Source organism: Pelmatolapia mariae, linkage group LG12 (genome assembly GCF_036321145.2).
Source record: "Pelmatolapia mariae isolate MD_Pm_ZW linkage group LG12, Pm_UMD_F_2, whole genome shotgun sequence".
NCBI classification, from domain to species: Eukaryota; Metazoa; Chordata; class Actinopteri; order Cichliformes; family Cichlidae; genus Pelmatolapia; species Pelmatolapia mariae.
Window position 1 is genome coordinate 36,598,051 of NC_086237.1, and position 17,912 is coordinate 36,615,962.

Sequence of the window (17,912 nt, forward strand, 5' to 3'; positions counted from 1 at the left end):
GATTCATTACTGGACAGCTCTACAAGGACTTTACTCTGAAATGGGAAAATGTTGTATTTTATTTCTTTCGAAGGCAAAAAAAAAAAAAAAAAAAAAGATGTATACTTTATAATAAACTTGTTACTTATCTTAGCTAAATTTTATTTCCACAAATGCAAATACAGAAGCCAAAAGCCTAATTTTAAACACTACTATAATGATTTGACATAAATTGATTAGAGGATCATTTAATAAAAAGGCTATAAAAACAATTACTATTTGTACTTATTATAAATTATCTGAATGTATGTAACTTTTTATATTACACCCCCAGGCATATGTTAATTATGTTCCAATTTGTATACATTCTCTGTATACTGTTGCTTAATAAAGTTCTGAAAAAACAAAAAAACTTATGGCTACATCATTTTCTGTAACCTCATTCAGAACAATATTGCAGGAACAAACAGAGCCTTTTATACAGCGGATGTCAAAGAAACACTGCTATAGATGTCTTCTCAGGGTTTTATGAAATATACTGTTTATTCACATAGATAATTATGACCAAAGTAAGACCATAGGCTATATCAATATGTAGTGAAGATGTGTCTTAATAATTTTTTTATCATTTTAAAATTGTTTTAATTCTAACTCTTCTAACACACACACTCCAGTCCTTTGAACTCCTAACATGAAACGTGCAGCACAATCAGCACAAACCTGCATCAACTACTACAGCTGTAGAACTTGAGGTGGCAAGTTTTGCGCATTTTTCTGCATCCACTTAAAGGCTTTTTCCCTTTATTCCCTCTTTTCTCTGAGCTTTTCTGCGCCGCCATAGCACTCCTCTTCAACTCCGGTCAGCTGAAATGGCAAAATGTGATAACCTTGGTTAAAAAAGTGTGGAGAGGGGCGGACCAGGGAAGGCTGAGAGATTTCATTGGATTGGCCCAATGTCCTTCAAGAAAATCAACCAATGGGATATCGGGCTCAATAAAAAGCATTTAAAATATACTTTTTGGGGTAAATTATGACAGCTCCGGACCGGTCCCAAAACGTTTGTGTGCCAGATGGCCACTCCAGCCCTGCAGTCAAGTATACATCTAGTCCAACTTTCAAGTTTGCCATGAACTGAAACGTGATGAGCTGACCAGTGTGAGAAATACTAATAGATTAATAAATAAAAGAATCATAGTGCACAATGACAAACCAGAAATTCTAATCATGAAAAAAAGAAACTGATATGAACTTGTTCATATGACAGAATATTGATGATAGTTGTGTGTTTCTGCTGTTCATCCATCACTGAACATTCAAATGTTCATCCATTACTGAACATTTTAATGTTCAGTGATGGATGATGAAGACAATTAAATGAAAAATGGAATAGAAATACTTGAAACTGACAACACAGAAGAATTTACTGTCACATGTCATGAATTAGATTCTGATCAAAAAATTTAAAAATTTAAAAAGAAATCACAAGGCCATACTTAAAAAAATCCATACAATAAGAAAATAAAATAAGAAATTGATAAAATCAGACTTGGATACTGATTGATATCATATTTATTCAGTAAAAGGACTAGATGTTACAATCTCTGATAATGCATTGCTTTTAATGGGAAAATATTGAGGGATGGCTGTTATGAGGAAAGGCAGCCCAGAAACTTTATCAGCAGCTCACTTCGTTGTGTGCCTCAACTTTCGTTCTTTTACCCAAGCTAATCTGCCATTTTCCCCAGTTAGGTTTAGGGATTAGAGATCTGATCTAAATTATTAAAATTTGGGACACATCGTCAGTAGTAGACCTTGGATTCATCGGGTGTTTCGGCCATTATCACTAGACACCCTCATCCAAGGAGGCCCTGCCAGGGTTGATCAGGCCCCAGAGTGTGTCACTGGTTTATGTTAAAATTGTTACTTCTCTTCTTCTTTCTCCTGTTTGATTTTTTTTATGGTTTATTCTATCTATTCACTGCAACTGAGAAATACTTACCTTTTTAAAATTTATGGAGTCTGATTTCTTCAAAGGGACAGAAAAGGTAATAGAGAGGAGTAAGACAAGTAAGTAAGATAAGATAGGAGAGAGGAGAGCCGGAAGGGGGGCGCCCGATCTGGCTTCCCACACCTCCCCGTCGGATCGGGCTGTTCACTCTACCTCCCCACTGCCTCCCAGAAAAGGGAAGAAGAGCAGAGGGGAGAAGAGCAGAACATTTTTCATTCCTCCTTTTAGTTTCACTACCATGAGGTTAACTGCACAGTCCCCAGGAGGCCCTGAGCAAGCTGTAGCAGTCAACCAGCAAAACTTCTAATGTTATGTTTGATTGATATCATATTTAAATATATTACACTGTCATCTGACAACCTGTATTAAAGTACAATATTTAAAGTACTACTACTTTTGAAGTTGCCAGTCAGAGCCCCCTGTTTATGAAAAAGACTTAAAAAGAGAAAAATACTGAATAACTCTTAAAAATGCATTAAATGAAAGCATGACAGGACAAAAAATACTTTATCACTTTAGTTGTAAAATTACTGTGTTACAGCAGCCAATGGAACAAAAAAATACAAAAAAGTGAAGAGCTCAATGAATTAAAAGTTAATATGACACAATAAGGAGCTTACATCTAAACTGAGTACAGGGATTGTGGTGTGAGGTGTAGATTTTCTGTATCTTTGTGTCAGTGAAGCTGAAACAGTTGTTGAAGGAAGTGTTTATCTGCAGGTCCAGTAAGAGGTGCAGAGGATGGTCTGGGTCCATTATCTACAGCAGTTCACCACAGCAGCAGTCATTTGGATGGAAGAATCCAATCAAGTTGTTGACTCAGCAATGATGAATTCTCTCATCAAGGCACCTGCACCACTCCCTGTTAAAAAAAAAGATGAACATTCAGTTAATGTTCAGATAAATATAAATATTCAGTAACTGCTAGGAAAGGTAAGACAATCAAAATATAGCTGCCAAGTTAACAAAGTGAAACCAGAGGCATCATGCAACACTTCATGTAATGACAATGTCAGTGGCAAGACATTTTTAAACATTGAAAGAATACAGAAACAGTCAGAGTTTTGTTCAGAGAACTACGTGCGCACGGGTGAATGATCGGGTGATACTCACACCGAGGCTTTGCAGTCAGCTTTATTTATACATCGCAACATTCCCTGTTTTTTCAGGCTTTCACAGACAATCTGGGCATGTATAGGACACAGTGTGTGTGTGTGTGTGTGTGTATTGTCTATCTCGAGGAAAACAGAAGCCAGTTGGGTCCTGTTTCCAAGGGTGTCTGCAAGATACTTTCACAGGAGTCAGCGAATACTGCAGGGCTCATGTGTATGTGTGTGAGAAGATGCAAAGACAAAACATAAAGATATGTGAACACTATGTGCTTTTCAGGCCTTTCTTAATGGGTAAATGAAACAGAAAAAGGAGAACTGAGTAAATGAAACATTATAAGGAAAACTGAGTAAATGAAACATTATAAGGAAAAGGAAAAACATCACAAAATCTCTTAACATTCCCTGCTGTTGTTCATATATATTTATGTACTTCAACTACTAGTCACTTGCAGAAGCATTTTCAACTAGAGTATCATTTTGTGAAAACGTACATGATCAACTTTATTGGGTTTACACAGTTTAGTGCTTAAAAATCATCTTCTTCAACTTGTACCTTTTCTTGAGCTTGTTCAACTTGAGATAATGCGATGTAAGCTTGCAATCTTACAGTAAACATTTTGCTTATCATACTCCGAATACAAGGCAGTACACATGTGGAAAATAAGCAAAGTAACATAAGGAGCATTCCAACGAATGTTAGTCCTTTAGTGAGTAATGACTTCCACGACCCGCTAAACAGCCATGTGAGCCAGTCCTCGGTGTTGTGTGTGTAATCTTGCTGCTGTACTCGTCTGAGCTGACGTAGCGTGTTCAGTGTGTCAGACAAGTTGGTGGAATGCACATTATCAGGGATGTAGGTGCAGCAGGTTGTATTAAACAACACACAGAGACCGCCTTTCTCGGCCAAAATCATGTCTAACGCCACACGGTGTTGCATTGTACTAAGGCGCAAGGCGTCGATTTCTTCATTCTACGCGTTATTCACTTTACAGGATGCATTCAGGAACAGTCCAAAACGGTAGTTCAGAGCCTCAATTCTAAGGGCGTGCTTTCCAACTCCTACCCATGGGAAAAGGGCATGGGCGACCTTTTGTCCTGTGGTCCAAAGCTTGAATTCCTCTGGGACGTCAGAGCCCCAAATTGGGTCGTGTGGTTGTATTGTTCGTCTCCGGCGTGTCCGCGCACGGGCTGCTCCTGCTGTTATCTTGAAGGTGTGATCGCTTAGCATCAGTGGCACACATTGTCCCTCATAGTTTTCAGGCACGGCTAGGTATGTTTGGGGTTGTTTGTCATATCCTTGACACCACCAGCCGGTCCCCTCGACCCAGTAGAGTTTCTTTGTAAGAGTCGGTAGTGTCAGGGTGTATTGGCATGCGCCAGATAGGCTGTAGTGAGTTGCTCCTTTGGTGATGTTGACAAACACGACACATAAGGGAAAAGTGTACGTGGTCACCACAGCCAGCACAGTGATGTTTGGGGTGCTGAGTGACATATTCACCCAGTGTTTGTCCTCACAGGCGTATGTGTACCTGTTAGGCTCTGACGTGTTGGTGATATTAGTGCATAGGTCCATCAGATAGGTTGGGTCTTCTTGTCCTACTGTTGTGGTGACGTTGATGTTCTGGACGTTAGGGTCTCCTAGACATATCCACTTCTCCAATTTTCTCATCGTTTGGTTATCACAATGTCCGCGGGCTGCTTTCTCATATATGCACAGTCCTTCATTTAGTGGTGCGGGTGTGCCGTACAGGGTCAAGTGTTTTGCAGTGAGAGGCATGTGTGAACAGATGTAACAGTTTTTGTCTCTTGTGGAGTTGTACACATAACGGTACCAGGCATTGTTCATCCATGGGTGGTTGTGATCTTGTGTCATGTCGTCTGGATGTATTGCGTCATGTGTCAGTCTTGTCTCCAGGTGGTGCTGTTCTTCTTCTTGTGGAATCAGTAACAGCAGTCCCAACAGGATTGTGACACTGGCCACCAGAACGAGTATGGTCTTCATGATGACCGAACACACCTGGTCCTGTGAGTGAGTAGACTAGGGGCGAGAAGAACAAGGGCGGGATTTACCCAAACAGCCCTCTCTCCACCTCCCAGATCACTAACAGGCAGGGGTGCTGGCGTCTTAGTGTGGACTGTCGCTCACTTTTTTACAGTGGCTCTGATGAATCCAGGAAGGTCGTTCAGCAATTTTGCAGGCTGTTGGTGTGGCCAGGAGGACTTGGTAAGGTCCTTCCCACCTCGGGGAACTCCACTTTTTCCTCTGGAGCACTTTTATCAGGATCCAATCTCCTGGTTTCAACCTGGAAGAGACTGGAAAAGAGTCACGCAGCAGTTTGTTGTTCAACACAGTTTCTGTATTTTCTAGCAACTTTGCCATCCACTCTGGTAGAGTAGTCTCTCTAGCTGATTTGTTCACTGGTTCACTCAGTATTAGTAGTGGGAAAAGGTCTTCCATGAATTATTTCAAATGGCGTCAATTTTTGTGAGCCTGCCAGTCAGGCCATGGTCTCCCTGTTACTTCCATGCATTTCCTTAGCCTTTGTTTTATAGTGCCATTGGTTCTTTCTACCAACCCTGCACTCTGTGGGTGGTATGAACAGTGATGTTTTATACTGAACCTAGCGCGTCAGAGACTTTTGATATTACTTCATTTACAAAATGTGTAGCACAATAGACAATTCAATCAAGACCTTGAGCCATAAACAGACCTCACGCACAGACATTGTTTTCATAACCGGACAATTTTAGACCTTGTTCCTTAAATCTACATAAATATCCTCTGGGTGACATAAAACACATTTTAAGTAATCAATTGCTTCTCATAAAAATTATGTATATTTGAATGTTTGTCAATCAATCAATCAAGGCTTTATTCGTCACATGCAGGGGGGTCCTGCAGTGAAATGGGACCCCCCCCGACCTTACATAGACACACAAACATCACATGGGGATACAGTCGGAGATTGGTAGCATTGGAGAGAAAAACATTGAAATGTGCATTACAATGGGAAAGTACAAGAGGAAAAAAAGAGACCCCTTCTCATGCTATGCTTCCATGGTAGGACAGCACGAGAACAGGAAACAAAAAAACTCCTCTGCACAAAAAAGCACATAAATGTGACACATCATTGGGAAGACATAACAAGCCACACGGTAGGGTGATGGGTAAGGAGCAATGTGAAGCAAACCCAGCAGCCGCCTCGCACAGCGCTATCTTATCCAGCGCGGCACGTAGACCCGCCGTGTTCCCCCACAGGAAACAAGCATCGAAGGCGTTTGGAAAGGGAGGGGGATAAGTGTGTGGTTTTCAGTGTAAGTGTATGTGTGTGCGTGTCCATAGTTCAGCGGAGACAGTGTCCTTCGCCCTGCCAGGCTAAGTAAACAGTCTGCCAGCCAACCCAGGTGGCCTTAGAATGGGGAGGAACAATGTCAACACAGGCGTTATCTCGGATTGTTTTGATCGGCTCCAGCCTTGAGCCCGCAGCTGGCGCCGGAGGGGTAGCCGTATTAAGATGGTGATTTCTTTCCAACAGCTCATGAGAATTTCGAGCTGTATTGTTTTAGCACTCCGACACTGATCTCTCCATCTCCCGTTGGATAGCCGTCAGTTTCTCCATGATGTTGTTAACCTTCAATTCCGTGGTCTTGTCAATCTTTTGCTCACAGAGCCGGTTCTGAGACCTCGCGACCGCAGCCAACTGATCCGTGATGTTGTCCAACTTTCGCCCATAGTTGTTGATTTGAGCTGATTCTTCCCTGATGTGTCCCAGTATCCGCTCAGAGATGTTATTCTGAGTATTCACTGCAGCCGCAATAGCCTCCAAGCTCTTGACCATGTCCCCGTCTGTGAGCCCTTTCTGAGAAGCCGCGCCTCGTCCAGTCAATCCAATCTCAGCAGGCAGCTTGGTGGGGGTTTGAGCAGTCAGTCCCGCTGTCTTGATTCTCCGATAAGCCAGGGCCAAGCCAGCTCCGATCAGCAAGAACCCTGCTATCATGGTTCCGAATAGGTAGATATCTTCAGCGTCCTCGATCGACAGTCCCGCCAGGCACACGATCCTCCATGTCTGCCACCCGTCCATCGTGTATCCAGCAGGGAAGGTCCCTCCAGGGCACTCAGGCTCTCCCGAGCCCAAACTTCTCGTTGAGAAGAGGGTGTCAATAGCATTCAGAGACCAGTTGATCAAATCCATAGTTCTCTTTAGGTTTTAGACACCGGCTGTGAGAGAGTGTTCCAGGGTAGTAAGAAGAAAAAAAAGCACGAGACAAGACAAGGACATAAGCGGCTAAGCAGGGAAGATAGGGGAAGGAGGAGAGGAGAAAAGTGCGACCGCCTTCGCTGAGAGCCAAACGAGAAAAAGCATTTTGCATGAGCATAAGCATTTGCGAGCAAAGCATTCTTCAGTGCATAAGCGTGTGTGTGTGCCATTTCTCCCTCTATCAACGAGTGCACATGTGTTCATGTGTGTGTTTCACTTCATTCTGAATCGGTGTATGTAGATGTGTGTGTGTTCATCACTTTCCTGTTCTGGTGTTCTGGGTAAACCACAGCCTGAAGCGTGCCCTGGGGTCCTGCCCTCCTCCTTTTCAGTCCGCTTGCCACCATTGCTGCTGTCCAAAGTTCAGTCTGTCCTGGTTCTGACCTCAATTGGGACAGTCCTTTTCTCCAGTGTCCATGCTCACCGCAGGTGAAAACTGCATCTTCTTCTGTGTTTTGTCCATTCGACCTCAGTTGCTCCTCCTGTCTCTGGCACGCCCTTTTTGCTGCCGTGTTGGTCCATCACTGTCCTGCACAGTGTTAATGCAGAATTGTTAAGGTCAGCATTCTTCTGCTCGGCCTTACTTGTCATTCGGCTTGGCAGGCGTCTCGTCACAGCTCTGTCAGCTGAAGCTGTCAGGGAATTTTCCCCCGTGTAGTGAAACGGGCCTTGGTTTTAACGCTCTCCGTCTCCGCTGCATAGGATCGCTTTTCTGCAGCCCTGTTGACATTTTCAGGAAATTGTTGTTGTAAGTCCAGCTGCTGCAACATTTGGTCAGGGTCACGTCGAAGGTGGTAGAGGGGAGAGCAGGAGTCCAGGTCAGCCTCGGCTTTCAGGGCCGGCAAAGCAGCCTGTAATTAAACATAAAGAGAAGAAAAAACAAAACAAAACAAAAACAAACAGAAGTGTACGAACAGGAAAATTATGTTGTGTTGGCTGTGATACAAAGAGAGGGGAGAAACACCGGGCAGGCCCTGTGTCAGCCTTCCCCTTTTTTTTTTTTCTTTCTTTTCTCTCACGATGTAATCAACTGATAACCCACCAAGTTGACAGGACAACACAGGTAGATATTTAAATTCTTAAGATCATGTTTAAAAGCACAAAAAGGAATTTTCCTTCCGTCAGTAATCACATGTGTCGTTCAATCAGCAGAAAACATCTCACAATTTGACTTTTAACCACTAAAATTGTTGTTTAATCACTGGTTGGTCATACCAGTCTCTGTATTTTCTTTTTGAAGAAGTTAAATTGTTGTCCTGCAACCCAGAGGGTTTATTTGTTAGTAATAGATAAACTTCATCATTTAACAACAGGTGTATGTTAATTTTTGCTGCTTTAACCTTGCTGGAAAATCTTTACGTGTTCATGAGTGTAAGCTGTTTTTTCATTGCGTTTGTAGGCAGGTTAATTTTAACTTTTCCTCAAACAAGGCATTTCTCTAACAGTTGCCCTTCACTCGCGTGTGCTAAGACAGGCAAATGTGCTTGTAGTAGTTGTGAGATTATATTACATCATACCTGTAAACAAAATGAGTGCATCGTGATACTGCTGTAGGCCACATCATACTTCTTGTGTAATCAGTATTTAGTTTCAGTTTGCATCACTTAAACAAAACATCACTCTTTGTTTTATTATTATTATTATTACTATTATTTTAAATTCTCCTTTCTCAAAAACAGAAAATGAAATTGTAGTTGTTCCTTGCTGAGAAACACAAAATTACATTTCAAACAAAAAACAGACAACCCAGCTCTCAGCTGGCTCTGGACTTATCATCATCAAACTGATACAACTGAAACTGATTTATTCATTTTTCAACCCAACAAAACAAAACAAAACAAAAACAAGTTACTGATGGCTTGAACGCTTTACACACGAGTCAGGATGCAAAAAGGCTGCTGCCAAAGACAAATCAGAAGCATGGGGGAAAAAACTGAGCTCACAGACAGCTTCATGTTTGAGCTTTAATAGCTCTGTTTCCCTCCCTCTGATGTGTTCTTATGCAGCCCCTGCTCTAAAAAATGTGTAACCTGCTCATCAGCTTAGCAGTGACCATATATTTAATTCAACTTCTCAAACCTGTAGCTTTAGCTGTTGTATACAGGGTTTGGCTTATTAGTTGTTAGTTGTTAGTATAGGTTTGCTCTTCATCTTAACAAAAACTCATCTAAGATGACAGGTTTACAAGCAGGTCAAGCGTCTCTATGCACTTGATTAGATTTGGTATTTTCTTCATCTCATATATCATTATACTGAGTTTGAGCAAACCTTAAGCTTGATTCAGACTACTTCTAATAATTATCCACCTCACATCATAACTGAATAGGATGCTTCTTCTCATTACTATTATGTCATTATTAATATTTTATTATGTATCCATCGAGGGCTGGGGGTGATCTGCAGTTTCACCCCCACCCAAGCTGGAGACACACTTTCCTTGGCTGAACAATGACACCGCCATAATATACCTTATGGATTTTTCTTTTTCATTTGATATACTTTCGTGTGGATTATCTGGATTTATGCATTCTAGGCACGTTCGTCATGCCAACTATATTTCATTGTTAATACCAGTACACAGGTTGTTATCCTTCCTATTATTAATTTGAATACATTAGATAAACTCTATTTTAATTTAACCTTTTGTTTATTCCACTTCATTCCTCTTTCCATGCTTTAAAATATTACAGCTCTTATGTACTCTTTGGTTTCTTTTAGGATTATTTTCAGTATTTATTTCCGCTTGGAGGGTTTCTTTTAATTTAGTCAATGCGGAGGGGCTACATTGTCCCTCCCATGTAGGACATTTAGTTTTCTTTTGGATTTCTCCATCTACATGCACTAATTTGTCCTGCACCTGGGTGTTTTTTTTCCCATCCACTGCTCGTCGGGTGTTAATGTGGGTTTTGTGGATTTATTGCCCATTTCTAATTTTGTTTGATCGATGCAATACTTATATTTTATATTTTATTTATACTGCCAGCACACACTGTGAGACGTTCTGGTACTAGAGTCAGAGGAGGTTATCAAGCCAGCCTTCTACCCTGAACTAAATTCAGGGCGGACTTAATTTTACGCGTTGACGCGCAACCTTTTCTCTTTCTCACCATCCAGTACTCACAGGAAAACACTAGGAGTAGTGCAGGAGCCTAGAGCTCCTACTCAATGAAGCACTTACTCCTCAACAAACATTCAGCAAACAGTTAGCGCGCTTAGAGAAAATCCTATTTTTATTTGACACTCTCGTTTCTCTGGCTACCAACCTTTATTTTTGCTGCGGATTGAGCCTCTCAGGGCATGTTAATCCGTCTTACACAGGCGAGCGTGGCTACCAACCCTTTTTTTTTATTTTATGCTGCGGATTAAGCCTCCCAGGGCGTGTTAATCCGTCTTACGCAGGCGAGCGTGAGATATACTGGCTACCAACCCTTACTTATGTTGCGAAACAGGCCCCCACAGGGCAGGTTGTTTCGTCTTACACGGGCGAGCATATTACATAGGACACGTCTGTCCTTTTCCTTTTCGGTCCACACAGGACCCTTCTACTTTGAGCAGTGTCAAACTAAAATCGATTATTCAACGCAAAGTGTTTCTGGCTGCTTTATATTCACCTTCAATGTTGCGCTGTGTTCTTTTTCCCGGCGTCACCGAGAACCTGGCGTCGTGGACCTGTATAAGACACTGGCCAGTAGGCGAATGTACGACTCTGGGCTTTTCCTCGCTTCGCTAGAAACGGTGGTTGCAGTGCAGGTACTCATGACGTCAGGATCCGGTGGCTCCGTCTGTGAATAGTTAGATGATATAATAATATCAATAAACCATCCGGCTCGAAGGACCAATTAAATGTCAGTGGCAAGACATTTTTAAACATTGAAAGAATACAGAAACAGTCAGAGTTTTGTTCAGAGAACTACGTGCGCACGGGTGAGTGATCGGGTGATACTCACACCGAGGCTTTGCAGTCAGCTTTATTTATACATCGCAACATTCCCTATTTTTTCAGGCTTTCACAGACAATCTGGGCATGTATAGGACACAGTGTGTGTGTGTGTGTGTGTGTATTGTCTATCTCGAGGAAAACAGAAGCCAGTTGGGTCCTGTTTCCAAGGGTGTCTGCAAGATACTTTCACAGGAGTCAGCGAATACTGCAGGGCTCATGTGTATGTGTGTGAGAAGATGCAAAGACAAAACATAAAGATATGTGAACACTATGTGCTTTTCAGGCCTTTCTTAATGGGTAAATGAAACAGAAAAAGGAGAACTGAGTAAATGAAACATTATAAGGAAAACTGAGTAAATGAAACATTATAAGGAAAAGGAAAAACATCACAAAATCTCTTAACAGACAAATTTTGCAAATAGTAATGCATGATGTTGCTCATGTTTTAATCAGTGTTATGAGAACGTGTGAATGAACTCATGAAGAACATTAATGTAAAAGTGACTTGTGTCTAAATGAATAACATCACTTTAACACATTGAGCAAATCTGAAATTTTAGATGAGACAGGACTGAAAATGGTTTAGGAGAGCTCATTCACAAACCATGAAGTTTACCCACATGATAGCCTCAAACTCCTCATTGTTTCCATACAGTGTCTATCTGACCATGTAAAAAGCTTTAAATAACTTTTACTATTAAAACAATAATAAAAGTACATTTAATAGTACGGAAACGAAATATTGTTCTCTTCCTATCTGTGCTGTCATTACTGGTGAAGTCCATCTTATCATATTAATATTAAAATTATACACGAGAGTCTGCATTTAGCGAGCGATTTTCATTCATTATAGTCAACAGGCAGCACGGTGGAGTGGTGGTTAGCAGTTTTGCCTCACAGCAAGAAGGCCCTGAGCTTGCCTCCACCACCTGGTCTGGGCCTTTCTGTGTGGACTTTTCATGTTTGTGTGGGTTCTCTCCAGCCTTCTTTCCTGCCTCCACTTTATGATAACGATATGTTATTCGTCTCCACCAGATGGCGCTGCTAGGCTGTCGTTCAGATACTCACATTTTCTATGTGAGTAGTTGCCCTCAATGCAAAAACAAAAAAGGAAAACAAGTAAAACATTTTGACTTCTCATGTCTTACTTTATCTTAATATAGAATAAAAATCGGACCAAGAATGTGAAGTGTTTGGTATCTTACTTATTGAAGAACAATGCAATCAGTAGAGGTGGGCAGATCGATCCAAGTATTGGTAGTATTGACACCGACTCTGGTATTGGTATGGGATCAATACTACCATGATAGGATTGATGCTTTGTTTCTATCCCCACGTTTTTGTATTAAATTACAACAATTTTTGGAGATTAAAATTATACCTCAAACATGCACTATGAAAAATGTCAAACAACAGAAGTTGACTCAAAGACCTTTAGAGACAGGCACATTTACATTCCAGGTCTCCAAAAACCCAGTTTCAAAATACTTGAAAAGCTGGAAGGTGTGTTTTGTTGTGTTAACCAAAATCACAGTGAGTTAGTGATCACTATTTGCAAACTGATGATGAGCCATCTGTTAAGTCATGACACACTGCTCTCCCCAACATAAGCTGCCTACATAGGTTAAAAGTATCGGTACTGGCATCAGCAATACTGACCATGTATTTGCTCGGTATCAGATCAATATAAAAATCTGCACTCTCACACAGAACTGGCAATCAGCTGATTGTCACTAAACCAGTTTTACAAGATTCATTTTTTCAGTTGCAACAGGAAACATTTTCTGCCAACATGTCAGCAGGATTGTGTCTGTGACTAAAGACGACTCAGTGAGCAAACATGCAAAAGGTTAAAAATTCCTGTTCTGTAAAGACTTTGCTGAGATTTTTCCTCTTGGGAAAAGTTTAGTATTTTCTTTTTTAGTAAAATGTGTTTTTAAATTCTGTTGAGTGACCAAATGTGTTAAAAAAGAATCAAATATTATACATTTTGACACTCATCTGACATCTCTGCAACTTTCTCTATACAAACTTCTCTTCACTGTCAGAGTGCTCATTGACAGCTGCAGTGTTTTTGTTTACTTAATTGGTATTGCAGATATTTCAATAAGGAGAGATGATTAGATGGAACTGAACATGATTTATTAATATAAGAATTCAGTTATGCTATTTTGTGATTAGACTACAATGGTCCATCACAGCAGAATGAAATCCCAGCTGTGATAGGATCCAGGGGCAGTGTCTTGTGTTCTCCATGTGTTGGTATGATGAAATGAGTCATGCTAGATAAGTTTATAAATATACATCACTGTAACTGATGAGTCTAATGTGTTGTTAGAGTGAGAAGTCACTAACTTTGAAGCAGAGCTGAGTTCAGAACACATTCAGCATTAACCACACTGCTCTGGTGAGTTTGTATTGATGCACATTCATTTTAGTGCTGTGCCTTGTTATACCTCAGCAAAATTCCTGCTCTGTAAAGACTTTGCTGAGATTTGTTCTCTACTCCATCAAAGCAAACAGTCTTCTGTAATATGTGGTTCATCAGAACTGAGGTTACATTTAAATGGAAATTTAACAATGATTTAAAACCGAGTTTCTTCAAATAAATTTATCAAATCTAATTATGATTGCGCAACCTAGGCCACAAATATTATAATACAATAGAAAAATAAATGTCATCATAGTGAAAGCCATCATAATTAAAATTCATGTTGTAAATAATTCATAAAATGAGTGTAAAAACTCCTGTTAAAACTAGACTATAAGTTCAGATTGAAGTGATTTGTGGGACTGCTCCTTTAACGTAACCCTTCCCTCTTCTTCCATAAGAGCACGTTAGCTTCTGATAAATAAAACCGCAACATCAGAGAGCAGAGACATGAATGTAAAGTATCAGAGATATAATTGCATTTCCTCAGAAAATACAAAGGTTTTATTTCCCAAAGAAAAACTGGGAAAACTAATCAGTAGAGTTTGGGCCAGATTTGATCCTAAAGAGACAACTTGCTTTATTGCAGCAGGATTCTGGATTTGAACTGATCAGACAGACCTGAACTGAAAGTGTGATTATTCAGACTTTAATAACATTGAGTGATGTTATTTTCTTTTTTTGAGCCAAACTGGATTTCTCTACAGGAACTCTGGGTTAAAGGGTCAACACACTAAAAAGGGTTTTGATCACATTTGATTGCTCATGCAAGACACAAACTAGTCAGAGTGATTAATAATGAGCGCAAGTTAAATAAGCTCATAACACTAAATTGGCTTTATTCATTTTGCACAGAACAGACTGGCTTAAATTCAAAATTTAAAAATTTATTTAAAATTTATTTTAAATTAAAAAAAAAACCTAGAGCTTAAATAAACAACCTAGGTGTGGGATTTGGAACAAATGGATGGATAAGTGTGACGTACTAAGCATCGATTGATTGTGTTTGATTGCTTATGGGGCGCAAGTGGCTCAAGAGTTGGCAGTTCGTCTTGTAGTTGGAAGGCTGCTGGTTTGAGCCCCGGCTCTGACAGTCTCAGTCATTGTGTCCTTGGACAAGACACTTCACTTGTTGCCTACTGGTGGTGGTCAGAGGGCCCGGTGGCGCCAGTGTCTGGCAACCTCGCCTCTGTCAGTGCGCCCCAGGGCAGCTGTAGCTACAATGTAGCGCTATATAAATACAGGCCATTTACCATTTACCATCAATGTAGCTTGCCATCTCCTGTGTTTGAATGACTGAATGTGTAAAGTACTTTGGGGTCCTTAGGGACTAAGTAAAGCGCTATACAAATATAGGCCATATACCATGTTTGTGTTTAATTAAAGATGGCGGCTTTTCATTTCAAGGTTTCTGGCTCTGGTCTCTTCACTGTGCTTTGCTCCATCACTCCTGTGAACGTATAGAACTGGTCCAGTATCTTATATATCTGTTTACAGTGGCATAAGTGCTACAACTGCATCAAGAAAACAGTTTCAGCACAACAGGAGTATTTAAAATGCACCGGAAGCAAATGTTCTTTTATTTTAAGGAATCATTTAAATGTAAAAACAAGAATAAAGGTAGAAATTTCTGTGATGAATGTGTTTAAACTCGCATTGAACAACAGAAGAACTCGGTTCAGTCTTAATGTTCTGTTTTACCTGTTAAGTGAAGTTATTTCTAACATTTATGATTTACAGTTTAAAATGTGAGAAAATGGAAATAAAATGTTTAAAAAACATTTTTCCATAAACAAAAATATGAACTTTGTCTCCATCTTAAACTTAGAAGTCATTTCTTTGAATTTGGAAAATTTGACGTGTTACTTTAAAATATTATATAACTGAAGACAAGAAGCTGATAATCAGGATGATTTAGATCTTGTAGTTGTAAAGTTGACTCTTGCTGATGTTTAATCATTAATCCTTCTTTTAAGAAGTGTCACAGTTTTCTGTTCACACTCAACAACTTTGAAAAGCAAAGAAATCATCATCATTCAGATTTTTAAATTATCAAAATATTTAAATGAACAACATGAGAAATATTCTAAAAATATTCATTTAAAACAAACAAGAATATAAAAAGTTAAAGTTTCTTACAAAAACTCGAATGGTTCACAAGATTTTCACATGACAAAGTTCCTTTGGTTTCATGATATTGCTAATAGTTCCATTAAATCAACAACATAAAATAAAACCTGATAATGAAGTTTGATAGTTTGATTAATAATTTCACTAAAATTAAGCTGCTGGACTGAAAAAATAAGGGGAAAAAACAGTTTAAATAAAGAATCAGTTTACAATCAAATCTCAGTCTGACAGATTTTGATGTCAGAGGTTTTGGCGTCTCCTGCCTTTCCAATACCAAAATATGGGAAGAGTTTCTCAGTGAAAGTGTCTCTGTGGGTGTAGATGTGAGTCATGTCTTCAGGGTCATAGAAGGACACCTCCCCCCTGTCATAGTCCAGCTGGACTCTGATCCTCTCGAGACTCGTCTCTGTCACAGTCTGACCATCACCATTAGTGTATTTTCCACTCTCAAAATATAAACACCAGATTCCATATTTTGGTGAAGAAAAACACTCTCCGTTCCTGTCAACTGACTCTTTAACTAAACCCATATTCCAGTCAGGATGGTCTCCCACCTCCACCTCCCAGCTGTGTTTCCCTGAGCTGAAGCCCTCTGAGCCAAAAACCCAGCAATAATTAGTGTTTCTCTCTGGATTATCAGGAAGCTGCTGCTTTCTGTCTCCATTCCTCACGCTTGTCAGATCATCAGAGAGAAAAGCCCAGCCACTTGCAGTGTTTGGGTCCAGAATGACAGGACTGAAGTGGACCTTCTCCTTCATCTTCTCCCACACTCTGAAGGACAGGTTGCCCAGGTGTTTGGCCACATCTATCAGTGCTCCTGAGACCAGCTGTGGATCTGACACTGAGCTCTGGGCTCTGGCTCTGCTCTGAGTGTCTTTATAACTGCTGAGGAATGGCACGCTGTGTTTCTGCAGCTCTTCTTCAACAGCAGAGATGCTGTCTGACAGAGAGGAGATCTGCTCCTCAATCATCTTCATCTCTCTGCTGATAGTCCTCCCCTTCTGCTCCTCTTCCTCCCTCAGAGCTGCCAGTCTGGACTCCTCTTCCTCTTTCAGGAACTGCTGGAGCTTCTTGAACTCTGCTCTGATCTGCCTCTCTGTGGACAACAGCTGCTTCTTGGAGTGTTGAATCATTTCATTGTATGTTTCCTCCACTTGTTTGTATTTGTTCCTCTTGTCCTGCAGAGACTTTAAGTCAGATTTCAGCTGCTCCTTCAGGTCACTGACTGCTTCTTCTACAGGAACCACTTTGTGACTCTGGTGGTGAGAAAACTCACACACAGTACACACAGCTCTCTGCTCGTCCACACAGAACAGTTTAGGCACTTCCTCATGTTTACTGCACACTACTGTTAGTTTCTTCTCTCCTTTTTCTGTCTCAGATGATCCAGATTTCTTTCTCCCAGAAAAGGAATCAGCAAGTTCTTTCAGTGTAAAGTTCACACAAGGAAGATCCTTTGAAGATTTTCTTTTACAAATGGGACAGTTTTTGTTTTTAGCTTGTTCCCAGAATTTCTGCAGGCAGCTTGAACAGAAGCTGTGGCTGCAGCTCAGAGACACAGGATCTCTGAAAGTCTCTGAACACACGTGGCAGCTCAGGAAATTTTCAAAAAGAGCTCTCTCAGCCATTTGATCTTTAAGTATTTTTAACTCACCAAATTAGTGTCTATGGAACTTTCTGATAAAAATCCTCCAAACGTGTGTTTTTCAGCGGAGATCTGACTCCCTGTAATGGCGTCTCAGCTGAGTGCAAAAGTGTCGGAATTTACTTTCATTTTCATGGATCACGTGTTAAACTGAAACACGCACATAACATTTGTGTCCGTCAGAGGGCGCTGTCAGAGTCATTCAGATAGTTTTCAGTTTGTGCTCCTTAAAATGACACAAGAGCAAAAATGTAGAAAATCCTGACCTCTCCATTTTTAAAAAAAAACGAAACCTAAACAGAACATAAAAATGACACAAAGAAGGCGAAGCTGTGGTGTTTCAGAAGTTCAAGTAGCACAAGTCAGCGTGTTCTCAGAGTTTTTATCTGCAGTTTGAACTAAAGTTGT

General features: G+C 40.5%; 2 protein-coding genes across 4 annotated transcripts; both read right to left on the reverse strand.

Moving 5' to 3' along the window:
- Positions 1 to 3,112: 3,112 nt before the first annotated feature.
- On the reverse strand, positions 3,113 to 11,696 carry LOC134639431 (uncharacterized). 3 transcript variants are annotated; one of them, XM_063490609.1, is made up of 2 exons: positions 10,970 to 11,696; positions 3,113 to 5,412 (listed from the first exon to the last, which is right to left on the reverse strand). In XM_063490609.1, the coding sequence occupies exon 2, from the start codon at positions 5,099 to 5,101 to the stop codon at positions 4,070 to 4,072; it is 1,032 nt and encodes a 343-aa protein (XP_063346679.1). In that variant the 5' UTR covers positions 5,102 to 5,412; positions 10,970 to 11,696; the 3' UTR covers positions 3,113 to 4,069. The 3 variants fall into 3 exon arrangements, 2 of the variants coding, with proteins under 2 accessions (XP_063346679.1, XP_063346680.1); XM_063490610.1 differs by lacking the exon at positions 3,113 to 5,412 and adding an exon at positions 5,743 to 7,887; XR_010095351.1 differs by lacking the exon at positions 3,113 to 5,412 and adding an exon at positions 7,972 to 8,209.
- A 4,069-nt stretch (positions 11,697 to 15,765) lies between these two features.
- On the reverse strand, positions 15,766 to 17,608 carry LOC134639014 (E3 ubiquitin-protein ligase TRIM35-like). Its single transcript, XM_063490017.1, has one exon. It carries the CDS (start codon positions 17,485 to 17,487, stop codon positions 16,072 to 16,074), a length of 1,416 nt encoding a protein of 471 aa, XP_063346087.1. The 5' UTR covers positions 17,488 to 17,608; the 3' UTR covers positions 15,766 to 16,071.
- Positions 17,609 to 17,912: the final 304 nt, after the last annotated feature.